Source organism: Leopardus geoffroyi, chromosome X (genome assembly GCF_018350155.1).
Source record: "Leopardus geoffroyi isolate Oge1 chromosome X, O.geoffroyi_Oge1_pat1.0, whole genome shotgun sequence".
Classification (NCBI taxonomy): domain Eukaryota; kingdom Metazoa; phylum Chordata; class Mammalia; order Carnivora; family Felidae; genus Leopardus; species Leopardus geoffroyi.
Genome location: NC_059343.1, coordinates 99647932 through 99663964, shown reverse-complemented (window position 1 = coordinate 99663964; position 16033 = coordinate 99647932). Strand labels below are relative to the sequence as shown.

Genomic DNA, 16033 nt, shown 5'->3' with positions numbered 1-16033 from the left:
ATTTTCTTGGGGAGTCTTGAGAAAAATACAATGCCCACGCCGCACTGCATACCCACCGAATCAGAATCTCAAGGGGTGGGACCAAGGTGCAAGGCTAGTTTTAAAGTCCTACAAGTTATTCCAACGCAGCCAGGACAGAGAAACTGCTCTAGTCTCACTATTTTGTTTTATGGATAAAAATACAGAAGTTAAAGAGATGAAGTGATTTGCCCAAGGTCAAGCTGCCAGTAAGTAGATCTCATCCCTAACTTTTCTGACTGCCCATCCACTGTTCCTTCCACTGTGCTCTCTCGTCTCTTCTAGAGCTTAGAGTTTTGCTGAACATTGCAGTTAGGTGATTTTTTTTCTTTCAAGATTTTATTTAAACTCAAGTTAGTGAACATATAGTGTAGTATTGGTTTCAAGAGTAGACTTTAGTGATTCATCCCTTACATTAATACACAGTGCTCATCACAAGTGCCCTCCTTAATGCCCATCACCCATTTAGCCTATCCCCTCACCCACCTCCCCTGCAGCAACCCTCAGTTCATACTCTGTATTTGAGCCTCTTATGGTTCACCTCCCTCTCTGTTTTTATCTTATTTTTCTTTCCCTTTCCCTATGTTCGTCTGTTGTGTTTTTCAAATTCCATATATGAGTGGAATCATATGGTATTCGTCTTTCTCTGACCGATTTATTTCACTTAGCATAATACACTCTAGTTCCACCCACGTCATTGCAAATGGCAAGATTTCATTCTTTTAGATGGCTGAGTAATACTCCATTGTGTGTGTGTATACCACATCTTTATCCATTCATCAGTTGGTGGACATTTGGGCTCTTTCCATAATTTGGCCATTGTTGATGGTGCAGTTCAGTGATTTACAGTTGAGGGAGAAGGGACAGAGTCCATCAGTTAAAGATGGGTGGGGAAACATCTAAGGATGGGTGGGGAAACATCTAAGGACTCAACTCAATCAAGGGTTCTCCAGGACATGGCTCCTGTCTAGTCTTATTGGTGGTGGGACAGTCGAATGACCTTTCATTGCTAAAAGCAGTGCCTAATACTATAGTATATGTTAGTTCCTCATAGAGCAAGTCAGTTGCTCCTGACTGAGTTTCACCCATGAAAGAATACATTCATGAATAAGTGTTCTCACGTTCAGGAATTAATCATGCTAAAGCAAATGATAGGGTATATCAGTGATTGTTCATATTTGAGCAGGGGTGGGTGTTAGGGTGAGGACTCGGGTTCCATTTGAGAATTTGTAAAAGCTATAACCTGCTCCCCCTCCCTGAAAAATCCACATACATAAATGTTGCATGTAATTTCTGGAGATTCACAGACCCTCCCCCCCTGCCCCCCCCCCCCCCCCCCCCCCCCCCCCCCCCGCAAGTTCATCCATGGTCACCAGATTAAGATCTCCTGGACTAGAAGCTTTTGAAGCTCTATTTTTTTTTTTTTTTAGTGTTTTTTAAAGTGTAGTCCAGGAACCACAGAAATCAGAATCACTTGGGGGTGCTTGTTTAAAAAAACGGATTCCAAGGACAGCCACAGAACTACTGTTTCAGAATCTCTTATGAATGAGGTATGGGAGTTTGTATGATAGTAAGCTCCCTAGATGATTCTTTAGGACACTAACATTTGAGAATTAGTGCTTTATCCCAACGTGAGATTTTTACAGTTTTTGAATGCTTTCATTTGTTTACTATTTTAGGTTTCATCTATTCAACTGTCAAGTATACCAAATAGTATGCTTAGTCCGAATTCATTAAAGAATAGTCACATGTGGATATGCATAGGAAAAATAGCTGGAAGGGTAGATAGGTAACCATCTCTCTCTGGGTCTTTATTTTTCCCCTTTACCCTTCTATTTTATTTTTTTATTTCCTATTATCTTTCTTTCTGTATTCAAAAAAGGTTCTTTCTGAGTTTAACTCCTCCACTTGAAAAACAGGGTGTTATAACTAGGGCGAACTTCGAGGCCACGTCTTGCTCTGGCTGTCCGTGACACCATACTACCCTCAGCGCCCTTGTGCATTTAATAACACGAACTGCAGAGCTAACAACAGTGTTTGGAGTAATAACTGGGTACTATTTTTATATATATTATGTTGTGATGCCTAGCAACTATTTCACTCCAGTAAAATTACTCTCTTCTTCCTCAAGGAGTTGGAACTGAAATAAACTCTACTATCTGTACCCCCCAAAAGTTAATTCTCTCTTTTAAGCCTTAGAAAAAGCCGTCCGCGCATATCTCTCAGGCGCATAAGAATGATTGTGAACCAAAAAGCCAGGGCGTGGTCGCCCCGCCCACCGGCTCCTGCGTCACCACCCTTCTCGCCGCTTTCAAGCGCGGAGATTGGCTAAAGGCAAGAAAGAGCCCCGCCCCTAGTCTTATGACCCGCGCTGAAGCGCCTTGTCCTGGGGTTTGCAGCACTTGTGGTCGGTGGTCCGCGCTCCTCTTGTCCGGGTTCCAGCAAGCTTTTTCCCTGGTGTTGCTGCTGTTGTTGCCACCGCCACCGCCACCGCCACTGCCGCCGCGCCGCCGCCTCCGCCTCCTTTGCGGAATCATGGTGTGCTTCCGCTTCTCCCCGGTTCCGGGCTCGGGGCTCGTTCTGCTCTGCCTAGTCCTGGGTGAGTTGTCGGGCCCTCCTGCATAGTCCCTCAGCCTGGGCCCGGGGCGCCCAGTTCAAAGGCCACAACCTGCAAGACTGGTCCGGGGGGTGGGGGTGAGAACCTGAAAGGCTGACACTGGGCGGTGGCGCTTGGCCCAGGGAAGCGAGCCGTGACCTAGAGAAGGCCTGACCGAGGGATGGCGGGGAAGAAGGGCCCGTGAGAGTAAGAAGGGGCAAGTAAGGGGGGGTGGGCGCCGAGGGAATAGGTGGGGAAGAGGGAGGAGTGGAGCACATCCGGGTAGAAGGAGTAACTTGGGGAAGATACAGAGGAGTGAGCGTAGGTACGTGCGATTCTGGGGTGGCAGAGACAATCAGGGGAGTCCTGGTTTCTTAGGATCTTAGGGGCGAGAGCAAAAATTGGGGAGGGAAGAGACTATTGCCTGCGTGGAGAAACTTGGGGGAAGGGGGGAGGGTAGGGGCAGATATGACAGTAGAGTCTGAGGGGGCAGTGAGAGGGCTGGGGGCGGTTTGTGGGCAGGAATTTGAGGCTGTGGAGGAAGGGTGATTAAAGAGACGAGGAATGATGCTGTATTTGAGTTTGGTAGCTCGAGTTTGGAGGGGTAGGGACCTCGGGTGGCCCGGGGCAATTTCTAGGCAAGAAAGCACGGAGGTAAGGTCTGGAAACGAAGGGGATGAGGGGGGACTTTGGTGGGGAGTGAAGATCTGACTTGGAACTGTTGAGGATGTCAATTTTCTACCAGTCGGCTATCTCCTCCCAGCCAGATCCTGATTTAAACAAACAAACCAAAAAAGAAAAACCTTAAAAATCCTTAAAAAAAAATCCCCAGCTCTTTCAGCTGGGAGGGTCTCCTAGATGTGAGGTTTTGGAGTCTTTGTATACTGCCTCTTTGCCTTCAGAAGGTTGTGTTCGTAGCCACACAACTGGCCTTTCACTTCATTTTCGGAGGAGGACCATAGGTAACTTGCTAAAGATTGGGGTGTTACCAAGTCCTAAGAATGGCTGGATGAATGTTGGCTGAGTTCTACCACCCTCCCCCAGTGATTGCTGAGTCCCTGAGGGCTTTAATGCCTGAAAGGTGAACCTTGACCAGAAGGTCTCTTCCTGACCTGATTCATCCTGTGCTTGCTGCTGCTATCCACTGACTCTTGCTGTTTGTGACCAAATAAATGAACAGAAGGAACAGACCCAGATGGGAGTGGGGAGGAAATAGACATATAGGGGTCTGAGAAGGCACTGAGAGGTACATATTCTAACTCCCATTTCAGTGGAATAAAATCAGCACCTGAAAATAGTGGATTTTCAAACCGTGGACATTTGGCAACATCTGGAGACGTTTTTGGTTGTCAAACAGACGTTTTGGTTGTCAATCTGGGATTGCTTTTGGCATGTAGTGGGTAGAGGCTGGGATGCTGCTGAACATCCTATAATGCACAGGACAGTGCCCCCAACAAAGACTCATCCACTTCAAAATGTCACTAGTGCCAAAGTTGACAAGATGGGCTCCAGAGTGATAGTATTGGAAGGGTTCTTGATGATCTAGTCTAGTGATTCTCAAGGATCTTTTTGAGGAGGCGTATGTCAGATACAAACTTATTTCTAAAGTAATACTAGGAAGTTACTTGTCTTTTTCACTCAACACTCTTCACCAGTGTACAGTGGAGTTTTCCAGAGGCTACATAATGTGTGGTGACATCACCGCTCTGATGGCTCTGATGTTGTGTTGTATTCACTTCTCATTTTTGATTTCAAATATGGCCAACGCCAGTAGTCATAACTCATGTAAACCAAAGCTGTTTCAAGTTCTCAGTGGATAAGAGAGTAAGGGGTCCTGACACCAAATGGTTCAGACTCCCTGCCCCTAGTGCAGCTGTCCACATAGGGCAGGAGACGCCTCCATAGCCCTTGTGAAAGGGAGCCATGGAGGCTTCGCTCAAACACAATTCAAAGCTGTAACGTTGGAGTGAAGCGCTTACTGAGGGGCCAGCGACCCTAAGAGAGGATTGTTTACAACGAAAAGCACCTTATCAGTGATGGAACACATCTGACCAAGGCATCTGTTAATCAGTAGTTCACTGCCAATTGAATCTGCACAAACACAACGCCGTTATTGTTTAGAGAAAGTGAAAAAAAAATAATAGTTGTCTTACTTGTTGGCTTTTGTGTCATTAGATTTCTTTTTTACTGAAAGCTTTTTTGTCTTGTTTTTACAAAAGCAATGCTTGCTCAATGCAGAAAATAAACAGGCAAAAAGAAGCACATAAAAGAACCCATCAGCTCATCTGCTAGTTTGCCATTTATTGATTGGGACTAACTAGATTCATCTTCTTGGAAGATTTCCAGGATCGATTTCCTCCACCTCCAGGTTTAGAACAGGATTTGGAGAAGTAAACGTTCATAATGTACCTAGATTAGATTTTTAGAAGGTATCAGGATGAAATGGAAAGCATTTCTTGTATACAGCTGCTTTTTCTGACAGCTGTTGGTTCAGTGTGGGGCTCAGACTCCTTCATGTGGCTTTCGGTCTAAGAACTGAGCAGATCTTGAGTTGCTTCATGGGTTTGGCACATTCCTGGGTTTTTTTTTTTTTTTTTTTTTTTTTGAGCGAGAGAGAGTCAGTCAAGTGGGGGAGGGGCAGAGATGGAGAGAGAATCCCAAGCTGGCCCCAGCTATCAGCATCAGTACAGAGCCCGGCGAGGGGCTCTGACTCACTAGCTGACCAGTGAGACCATGACCTGAGCCAAAACCAAGAGTCCGACATGCAGCTGACTGAGCCACTTGGGCGACCCCGTGTACATTACTTTTATATATCAGAGTGGATACCAAAAATTTTTCAAGCAGTCAATAAATACTCATAAAAGACCTGTTGTGAATCTTGTGCTGCTCCTGGGTTCGAACGGAGGGGAGGTTCTGTCCTGAATTTATAGTCTCATTAGCTTGAGCACTCAAGCTGTGCCAGTTTCATTCTGTAACTATCCTGGCTCCAGAGGGTAACTCTTTAAAACAAAACAAAACAAAACAGCTGCTTTCAGCAAGCGTAGAAAAGAGTTTGAAGGGTTTATGCATTGGTCCTTTTCACAGAGATTACATTGTGCTGTTTATTTGAGTGAATTCTAACTGACTAGGGAACTTTCTGAAGAAAACCTATATGATTTTTCTGAAGAAAAGCTGTGTAGATGCATTATAAAGAGAGTAGTAGGTGAAACTCATTTCCGAGCATCATTGTCTTAAGGGTCTTTTCTTTGAGACCTCAGAGATTTCAGAATTCTTCTGTGGTTATTGATTTTTGTAACTAGTTTGACTCCTGGTTTTGATAGGGTTGATGCTTCTCAGGGTGGGGAAAACCTCATATAAATATCCTGACTGTGAACTTAAGGGGTAGGAGCCCCTCCCTCCCTCAAGTGTTTATCCATTGCCTGGTGAGCAGAGACCTGAGTGTTATGGGGGGGGCAGCCAGGTGACCATCTGAAGGAATAGGAGTAAATCTTGTCGTTCCCAAACTCTCAGGTTTTTAGACTAGCCTGTTTTCCACTTTATTTATTTTTGATATTTGTTTATTTTTGAGAGAGAGAGAGCACAGGAGAGGGAGAGGGCCAGAAAAAGGGAGACGGAGGATCCCGAGCTGTGAGATCATGACCTGAGAGCCAAAATCGAGTCAGATGCTCAACCGATTGAGCCACCCAGGTGCACCCCCCATTCTTTTTTTTTTTTTTTCTTCCTTAATATCATTGCCAGTCAAGTCTCCCCTATGGCACTGGTCTCCGAGAGTGAAGACTCTTATGGACTGTCATTTCCCATTGCCTACTTAGCACAGCACTTGGTACGTAGTTAACCCTCAGTGAATTTTTGTTGAGGGTATTCATTGGTGGGTACTGGGGATGATTGTAAATTAGACCAGCTTGGTCTCCTTTTTCTTCTGCGAATCTTAAATTATGTTTTGCCGAAACAAATTTTTTTTGTGTCTTTGGACTTAGAACTTCAAGATCAGTGCTAAACAATACAGATAGTTTAAACCAATTTACTGAACTATAATCCCATATAATAATGCTAGTATCTTACTTGTACCCCTTCAGATATACCTACATAGTAGTGAGAGTTAGCATGGAGAAGCAGGAAAGTCCTTGGTGAGAATGAGAATAAGGTTTTCACAAACAACCAGTCTCTTCCCTTTTGCAGGTGATCTAAAAGAGAGAAAGTAAGCATGGGATCTTTCTGTAACCCTACCACATTTTGTTAACCTGATTACTTTGATTTCAAGGTTCTGCTAAAATTATTTTAGCTGTAACGAAGATACTTGAAAGGACAGGCTTACTATTTGGCCGTTAGTCATTGGTTATCACATCCGATAGGATTTGAGTGCAGCTTTCTTCCCCTATATCCTTGGATGGAATTTGTGATCGATGATTATTTCACAGCACTGTAGCTGACCTAAGTGGTCCTTCCTGCAGGAAGACTGCTCTTCCTCCTGTAGTGACAAAAGCATTCCGATCATAATTCCATATTAAAGTGATCAGAGATTGCCTCAGATCCAAAAGCACACTTTATAAGTACTTGTTGGTATGTTGCTGTGCATTGCAAAAGAATTCTGGAGGTCTGCCAAACACCACTCACTCAGCAATAAGCACTTTCCATTAGTTGAATAGTGTTGAACCTTACTTCCTTACCCACTCTCTGATCTTAAAAAAAATTATTTTGTAGCTTAAAATCATTTCATTTCTTTTCAAAAGAGATGTACCAGAAATCAAGAGTATCAGCAACTGAATGGGTGATTGTACTTATATTAGGAAGCATAAATGAGGACTTGTAAATGAGGAACAGTTAATCTGATTTATCAAACCTGGGGACAGAGGAGAAAGAGTACGCAGATACTGTATGCCTATGTCCTTTTTTTTTTTTTTTTAAAGACCCTCTGCCCAACATCATTGTGAACGAATCAGTTTGACTTCAGGAGTTCATAACTTAACATGATGAAAAAAACCTATAATTAAAATTTGGGAAGGATTCCTTTAGGTGCTTGCTACGTTTACTACAAGGGAAGCTTGTAAGCTGGAATATCCAGCTTGCTTGGCAAAGTTCTCTTAGCTCTGAAGGGCTCACATGCTTTCGAAGAACCTGTTCAAGAAATACACACTCCAATTCTTAGCGAGGATAACTTGCCCAGAGTCTCATAGCTAATAAATTGGACTGACTGATTTGAATTCTAGCTTTTCAGTGCCAAAGATGGGGCTCTTAATCGCCTCATTATATCGCCTCTTAGGTTATTGTTTTTTATTGGTTATGTTTTACGACTAGTATTATGTTCCCACCCTGCCCTGATTTTGTTTACGAATATATATATTTTTCAACTATGCTTTGGGTTAGATAGACTTGTAAAAACCTAGCCACTTTCTGCAGCATCTCATGCTCGGAAAAATAAGTTGAGTTCTATAAGAGCCTATAAATGAACTTTTTGGAAATAAGATTGAGAAGATATTTAGATTTGAGAAAGTTGATTTTGAGGCATGCCTTTTTCTTTGGAGAATAAACTCTTAGCTCTGTAATTACACACTCTAGGATGTATTCAGCTGTGTGGGTTTTTTTTTAAACATTATTTAACTAATTTAATTTTTTTTATTTGAGTATAGTTGACACAGCCTTGGGCTTTTTAAATTCTTTTAACATTTATTTATTTTTGAGAGATGGAGCACAAACAGAAGAGGGGCAGAGAGAGAGGGAGACACAGAATCTGAAGCAGGCTCCAGGCTCTGAGCTGTCATCACAGAGCCCAAAGTGGGGGTTGAACTCACGAACCGTGAGATCATGACCTGAGCCGAAGTTGGATGCTTAACTGACCGAGACACCCAGGCACCCAACCTTGGGTTTTTTTTTTTAATGCCATAAAGACTTTTAAACAAAAATGATTTAGCTATGCTAAAAGAAAATACAGCAATAAGGATGGAAATGGCTTTCTGGAGACTTTTTAGCAAAGTGTAAATGTTTCAACTATCAACTTGCCTTGTGGGAAATACATTATTCCTAGCTCGAAATTCATGTCAGAATTTATTGAGGTGAAAACTGACTTGGGGGTTGAGGAAGAATCCAGAAGACTGATAGGTTAGGTTCATGATTTGGCAAAACTAGAAGATCTGCCTTTTTGTAATTAGATTAAGCTATATTTCAGGTCCTTGTTGCAGGATATTTTTGCATTGATATAATCAGTCAATATTTATTGAGAAACTAATATATATTCAGCACTATTAGGAATGAGAGGAGATAGAGGAAAAGTAATAGACATGGTCTCTCTGACCATGGCACCCGTGATGGATGACATTCATATAGAGGGCCCACTCCTAGGGGCTATGGCATAGATTGGATCATCTGTTGGTAAGGGAGCATATTGGAATTCAAATGAGTGGCAGAGACATTATCAAAAAGGGAAACTTGAATCCAGATATATCATTCATTCACAGACTTGGGTCCTTTTTTTATTAGTTAACAAATTACCTGCTGTATACAATAATTTACTGTGACACGTCAGTTGGTTGTGAAGTTATAGTTGAAGACTGCTGTTTTGGAGCTTGTGACAATAGAGGGGTTAGGATTTACAGGCATAAAATAAGTGAATAATTCAGAATAGTACAAAAATATACTGAAAGGCGGGGGTATGCACTATGACTGCTCTTCAAGGCTTCTATAGTTCAGGAGATCTTTGTGGAGAAAATGGCTGCTGAAAAATGGATAGCTTATCATTCCAGGTTCTTAATTGTAAGCAACAGAAATAAAATCTGACAGGGGCACCTGGGTGGCTCAGTGGGCTGGGTGTCCAACTTTGGCTTAGGTTATGATCTCATGGTTTGTGAGTTTGAGTCCCACATCGGGCTTTCTGCTGTCAGTGCAGAGCCTGCTTTGGATCCTCTGTCTCCCTCTCTCTCTGCCCCTCCGCCGCTCATGCGCGCACGCACGCTCTCTCGCAAAAATAAATAAACATTAAAAAATAAAAGAAAGAAAATCTGGTAGTTTTTAAGCAGAAAAAGAATTTATTAAAAAGTTATCAGGGCATATGCATAGCCTTTGATCCCCTGTTTCATTCTTAGATACATACCCAACAGGCACACATACACACATGTTCACCGACGTGTCCATTTGCATTAGGACCAAACTGGAAACTATCCAAATGCCCATTAGCAATAGCGTAGATAAGTAGTGGAGTATTTACCCAATAATAGAAAGCTATATGTACAAAGTGAGAACGTACACACTGCAGTTACACACACCAACCTGGGCGAATCCCACTAACTTAATATGCAGTGAAAGAAGCCAGACACAAAGGAACATAGTGAGTGCTTCCATTTTCATCAAGTTGAAAAACAGGCAAAACTAACCTGTACTGTTAGAAGTCGGGATAGTGGTTGCCCTTGGGAGGGAAAAAGTACCTGGAAGGGGCTTCAGGAGCACTTGGAACGTTCTGTTTCTTAACCCAAGTGGATTCAGCTGTGGAAATTCTTTGAGCTGTGTGCTTAAGGTTCCATGTACCTTTCCCTTTCATATGTGATAGTGTGCGTCCCTCTGTATGTTAGGCATCAATAACATTTTTCTTTATAAAAACATGCATATCGAGTGGCTCGGAATTACCAGGGCTCCTGGCTGTGGATGTCAAGGCCTGGCCCTGTTTCCCCGTCATGTCGCTGAACTGCACGAGCGCCGCCAGGCGTTGGACTGCAGTTCGCGCACTACTGTCACCACCGCCAGCTCTGCAGGCCTTGTTGCCTGGGACCTTGATCCTGCTGTAGCAACTGCCACCTGAGGGTGACACTTCCATTCCTGGCTCCATTCCGCCGCCCTCCTATCTAAAATCTGGGGCAGATGCCTGTGTTAGGTGGAGCCTCGTCCATCCTTGCTGCAAGGGAGGCTGGGAAAGCAAGCATCTGACATTTTCAGCTTTTACAGTAGGTGGTGACATCTGCCAGAAATTATTAGGAAAAGGCAGGGTCTGAAGGTGTTGCACATTTGGAGGTAGCCCGAGAGAGAGGCGGTCCTTCCTCAAGTGAACACTTAGATCGATCGGTAGAAGAAAAGTAAATCTCAAATGTTAGGGACAGTAGAGGCCTAGGGGTAGAGGTTGAATAGAGCATGGCATTTGGGTCCAGTGGAACAAGTTTAACCAGATTAAAGGGTGTGTTCTGGGAAAATGGTTTGAGAGAAGTTGAAGGAATAGGGTGGGATGAGATCAAGGATTACTTTGAAAGTCAGCTGGAGGAATTTAAATTTAATATGGGACTTTTGGAGCTAATAAAAGTATTTGAACAAATGTCCTGACAGGAAGAGGTATTGAAGGACCATTAATCAGGGAGCATTTCTAGGGACAGCTAGGAGGCGTCTGTAGTAATTTAGGGGTGGGGTGGTGGATAGGGAATAGAAGTAAACGGCAGGGGCGCCTGGGTGGCTCAGTTGGTTGAGCGGCCGACTTCGGCTCAGGTCATGATCTCACAGCTCGTGAGTTCAAGCCCCCATCGGGCTCTGTGCTGACAGCTCAGAGCCTGGAGCCTGTTTTGGATTCTGGGTCTCCCTCTCTCTCTGCCGCAACCCACTCGCATTCTGTCTCTGTCTTTCTCAAAAAAAAAAAAAAAAAAAAAAAAAAAAAACATTAAAAAAAAAGAAATAAAAGGCAAAGTTTGGATTTAAGAGGATTTGAAGGGGAAAAAAACATCAGTAGAACTTCACGAAGAGAATGAAGTAGAAGCTAATTCCCAAAAATTTTTAAAAATATTTTTTATGTTTATTTATTTTTGAGAGAGCTAGAGAAAGAGAGAGAGCATGAGCACAAGTAGGGGAGGGGCAGAGAAAGAGAGAGACACAGAATCCAAAGCAGGCTCCAGGCTCTGAGCCGTCAGCACGGAGCTCGATGAAGGGCTTGAACTCACCAACTGTGAGATCATGACCTGAGCCAAAGTCGGACCCTTAACCGACTGAGCCACCCAGGTGCCCCTAATTCCCAAGGGGGAATCCTCAAGGTCCTGCCTTTCCTTTACAGCCAGAGAAGGGGAGCAGTTTAGAGGAAGGAGAAGAGTGAATTTTCGTTTTGGAATTGTTGAGTTTGAGGTGATAGATATGGAGTAAAAGTGGTCCCCGTGCAGTTGGAGATGTAGGGGAAGCCAGGAAGCTCTGTGAAAGGGATAGCTGTCACAGGAAGAAAGGCACTAGAACAGAAAGTGCTGGAGCCCTCAGGGCACTTCTCAGTTCTTATTTTTAGGTTGGCAGCTAGACTATCTTGAATTTAATGTAGTGGTAAATTTGAACCACAACCTGTATCTTCTGCTTCATGAGGTATGAGGTCTCCCACATGGGTACACACTGGTGCTATTACTATTTTATGCCGTTTTCTTTCTGTTCCTTTAATATCTCTGAAAAGTAAAAGATAACTCACGTGAGGCTTTTCTTGGTTATGTCTAACAGTTTTGAATGCTTTGAATACAAGGAGGATCTGTTAAAGCTAGGGACTTTAAACAAGACCAAGAGATGGGAATGTAAGCTGATGCAGCCACTCTGGAAAACAGTATGGAGGTCCCTCAAAAAACTAAAAGTAGAACTACCCTACCTACCCTACCCTACGACCCAGCAATTGCACTACTAGGCATTTATCCAAGGGATATAGGTGTGCTGTTTTGAAGGGACACATGCATCCCCATGTTTATAGCAACACTATCGACAATAACCACAGTATGGAAAGAGCCCAAATGCCCATCGATGGATGAATGGATAAAGAAGATATGGTATATGTATACAATAGAGTATTACTTGGCAATCAAAGAGAATGAAATCTTGCCATTTGCAACTACGTAGATGGAACTGGAGGGTATTATGTTAAGTGAAATTAGTCAGAAAAAGACAAATATATGACTTCATTCATACGAGGACTTTAAGATACAAAACAGATAAACATAAGGGAAGGGAAGCAAAAATAATATAAAAACAGGGAGGGGGACAAAACAGAAAAGACTCTTAAATATGGAGAACAAACTGAGGGTTGCTGGAGGGGTTGTGGGAGGGGGGATGGGCTAAATGGGTAAGGGGCACTAAGGAATCTACGCCTGGAATCATTGTTGCACTATATGCTAACTAATTTGGATGTAAATTAAAAAAAAATTGAAAAGAATAAAAAAAAGAATAAGCTTCTCTATAAATACAAAAATAAATTTTTGGAATTTTGAAAGAAAAAAAAAAAAAAAGACCAAGAAAGACAGCTTATAAAACGCAGGCTTCCAGTTGATCAGAAAAATTAGAAGCCAGGGGCGCCTGGGTAGCTCTGTCGGTTAAATGTCCGAATCTTGGTTTTGGCTCAGGTCATGATCGCTGAGTTGGAGCCCAGCGTCGGGCTGTGTGCTCACAGCATGAAGCCTGCTTGGGATGTCTCTCTCCATCTCTCTGTGCCCCTCCCCGGCTTGCTCTCTCTTCTCTTGCTCTCTCAAAAAATAAATAAACTAAAAAATAAACCAAAAAAGAAAGAAAGAAAAGGCAAGAGAAAACAAAAAGGAAAATTAGAAGCCAGAGCCCTCAGTTCCACTACCAGATAGCCTTGGATCAGGGACCACAGCTCCGTTCCATATTGCACTTAGAAAAGAATGGCTACAGAACCTGCTCAGGCCTCGGGAGGTCTGTTCAAGCCTTAACCGATACATTTAAGCACTCAGTAACCACACGCTTTTGCATAATATTCAGGCTTGCAGGACAGCCTGGCTTCCGGAGCATCATGACCACAGGCTTTTGTGTACAACTTGAAAGCTGTTGCTGAGGCATGCCTTCTTGGTAGTCCTCTTAGGACTTGATTCTCTGTAGTCCGTAGCGTGTCCCTGCTTGTAGATGACGCCGGATTGCCCAGCTATCATTAAAGGCTGTCTTAGCAGGAAACTGCTTTTCCCTTGGGTAATGTGGGAGACAGTGAAGAAAACTGGTTGCCTGTCATTTATGCTGCTGGTGTGTTTGCTGGCACATAGTATTTTTAGTTCTTGGGCTCTTCAGTTTAATAGGGAATGTCCCTGTGTTGAACCTAGTGTAGATGAGAGCCAAGTTAGCTCAAAAGCCCCATGGCTTTTCTGTCCCGTTAAGGTTTCTCTGCCTAAAGAGGTAGCAGGTTGAGAACACAGGAAGTGACTTTGAATCCATGTCAAAAGATTCATCAGCCTTTCTGATTAGTTGGATTTTAAAATGGAACCAAGTGATGAATGTTACATTTATATATAAAAAAAAATAACGTTTTGCTTATGGATCTAACAACCTTTGAAGGTCTGTTCTTTTGGTCACATGGTACACATGCTTACAAAGAGCCATCCCACATCTTCACATCAGAATAAAATAGTTCATGGGGCGCCTGGGTGGCTCAGTTGGTTAAGCATCTGACTTCGGCTCAGGTCATGATCTCACGGTTTGTGGGTTCAAGCCCCGTGTCGGGCTCTGTGCTGACAGCTCAGAGCCTGGAGCCTCCTTCTGATTCTGTGTCTCCCTCTCTCTCTGCCCCTCCCCACTTGCACTCTGTCTGTTTCTGTCTCTCAAAAATGAATAAACATTTAAAAAAAATTTAAAAAAAGAATAAAACAGTTCAACAAGATATCCATGCGTCATAGGCCACATAGCTTGTGACCGGGTTGAAGGCAACAAGACCATAGAACATCCGATCTGTCATTATTTTTGCAGAGGAAGTTCCATCAGCTGGTTTGAGAGAGACCGTTTAACGCCCCCTTCTGAGCTCCCCCTTAACCTCCTTTCTTAAAAACAAAAGTCTAATGGGCAAACTATAATTGCCTAAAACAAAACTAGCCAGGCACAGGCGAGTGTGGCTATGACTACTAGGCGGCATCCTAGGTCAAGTAACCATTCCTTCTGGAAGGGGTAATGCTAACTTTATGAATAGGAGTCCACTAAAAATACAAAGAAAAAGCATCACCAAGATACCAAAGGACTTTGTTTCATCTTAGAGCTGGTTGAACTTCAGTGGTGGATAGGGGTCGTTTTTATTTTAGATATGTTTTTGTGGTACAGTTTCACAATCTTATTTCTTTTTAATAAATCTAGGAGCTGTCTCATCTTACGCATTAGAACTTAATTTGACAGATTCAGGAAAAGCCACTTGCCTTTATGCAAAATGGCAGATGAATTTCACAATACGCTATGAGACTACAAGCAAAAGTTATGTAAGTATTTTTCTTTTTTCCTTGAGGTTTCTAGTAGAAACTCAGTTCCATTCTTTATCCTTTACATACACTTCTATGGATGAGATTTCATATGTTAACTGACTTAACGCTTCAGTTCTGTGGGTTTTTTAAAAACCTAGATACCTGAAGGTATTCTGTGTAGTGTTAGAAGGAATATTTTACTCCTTGGTTCTTTGGAGTTCTCCTTGCAGTCGGTTAAGGGCACGTGATCCAAAGACTGTGTGGTGTTCATGCCTCACCACATCGGTGCTGCTTTAACGTGTACTGACATCAAAGCATTCCCATTTCTAATAGTTTGCTGTTATAATCTCCTTTGGGGGGGTGCCCTCTCAATCTTTTTGTCTTATTTTCTTTTGGTTAAGGTCCTGCCTGCTTATAACCTGATTTAAAAAAAAAATCAAGAAGAGAAGTTCAGGCCATTTTCCCTTTTCCTTTTGTCCAGAGGACTGGTCTGTAGATGAAGAATCTGAGACTGGTTTCCACAACAGGCCAGCCAAAGGGCAGCCTGGCCATGGGAGGATGTGTAACGTAGACCGAATTGGCACATCCGACGTAAATGCCTGATGGTCATTTCCGCCTGTGTGTTCCTTACCCCCAAACTTCTTTTTCTTTTAGAAAACTGTAACCGTTTCAGACCTCAGCACTGCAACATATAATGGAAGCACTTGCGGGGAAGACCAGAATGGTCCCAAAATAGCCGTGCAATTTGGATCCGGTTTTTCCTGGGTTGTGAATTTTACAAAGGAGGGGTCTACTTACTCGATTGACGGTATCTCATTTTCCTACAACATTAGTGACAACACAACATTTCCTGATGCCAAAGATAAAGGTAAACTTAAGAATTAGATTTGTGTTCTGTTCTCTTACTCTTTATTAATAATACAAATGTAAATGACTTAAAAGTCATCTGTATGCATGACTGTCTACCTAACTAGAATGGAAAGTTCACGTCTTTGTTTCCGCCCCACATACAGCAGCGTTCAACACAGTGATGATATTTGCTGTCATTGTTTGCGTACTTTGTTTTTTTAACTTTTTTTAAAAATGTTTGTTTATTTTTGAGAGCCAGAGCACAAGCGGGGGAGGGGCAGAGAGAGAGCGAGAGACACAGGATCCAAAGCAGGTTCCAGGCTCCGAGCTGTCAGCACAGAGCCCGATGCGGAGCTCGAACCCATGAACCACGAGATCATGACCTGAACCAAAGTCAGCAGCTTAACTGACTGAGCCACCC

The 16033-nt window shown here is 43.0% G+C and overlaps 1 protein-coding gene across 2 annotated transcripts in view; it reads left to right on the top strand.

Moving 5' to 3' along the window:
* Positions 1-2342: 2342 nt before the first annotated feature.
* LAMP2 (lysosomal associated membrane protein 2) overlaps positions 2343-16033 on the top strand; it is a 35917-nt gene continuing 22226 nt past the window's right edge. Inside the window, exons 1-3 of one of the 2 annotated variants that reach the window (XM_045472274.1) lie at positions 2343-2617; positions 14663-14781; positions 15418-15631. In XM_045472274.1, the coding sequence (XP_045328230.1) occupies positions 2380-2617; positions 14663-14781; positions 15418-15631 (571 nt within the window). In that variant the 5' untranslated portion in view covers positions 2343-2379. The remainder of the gene's footprint in view (positions 2618-14662; positions 14782-15417; positions 15632-16033) is intronic. The other variant, XM_045472273.1, reaches the window with a different exon arrangement.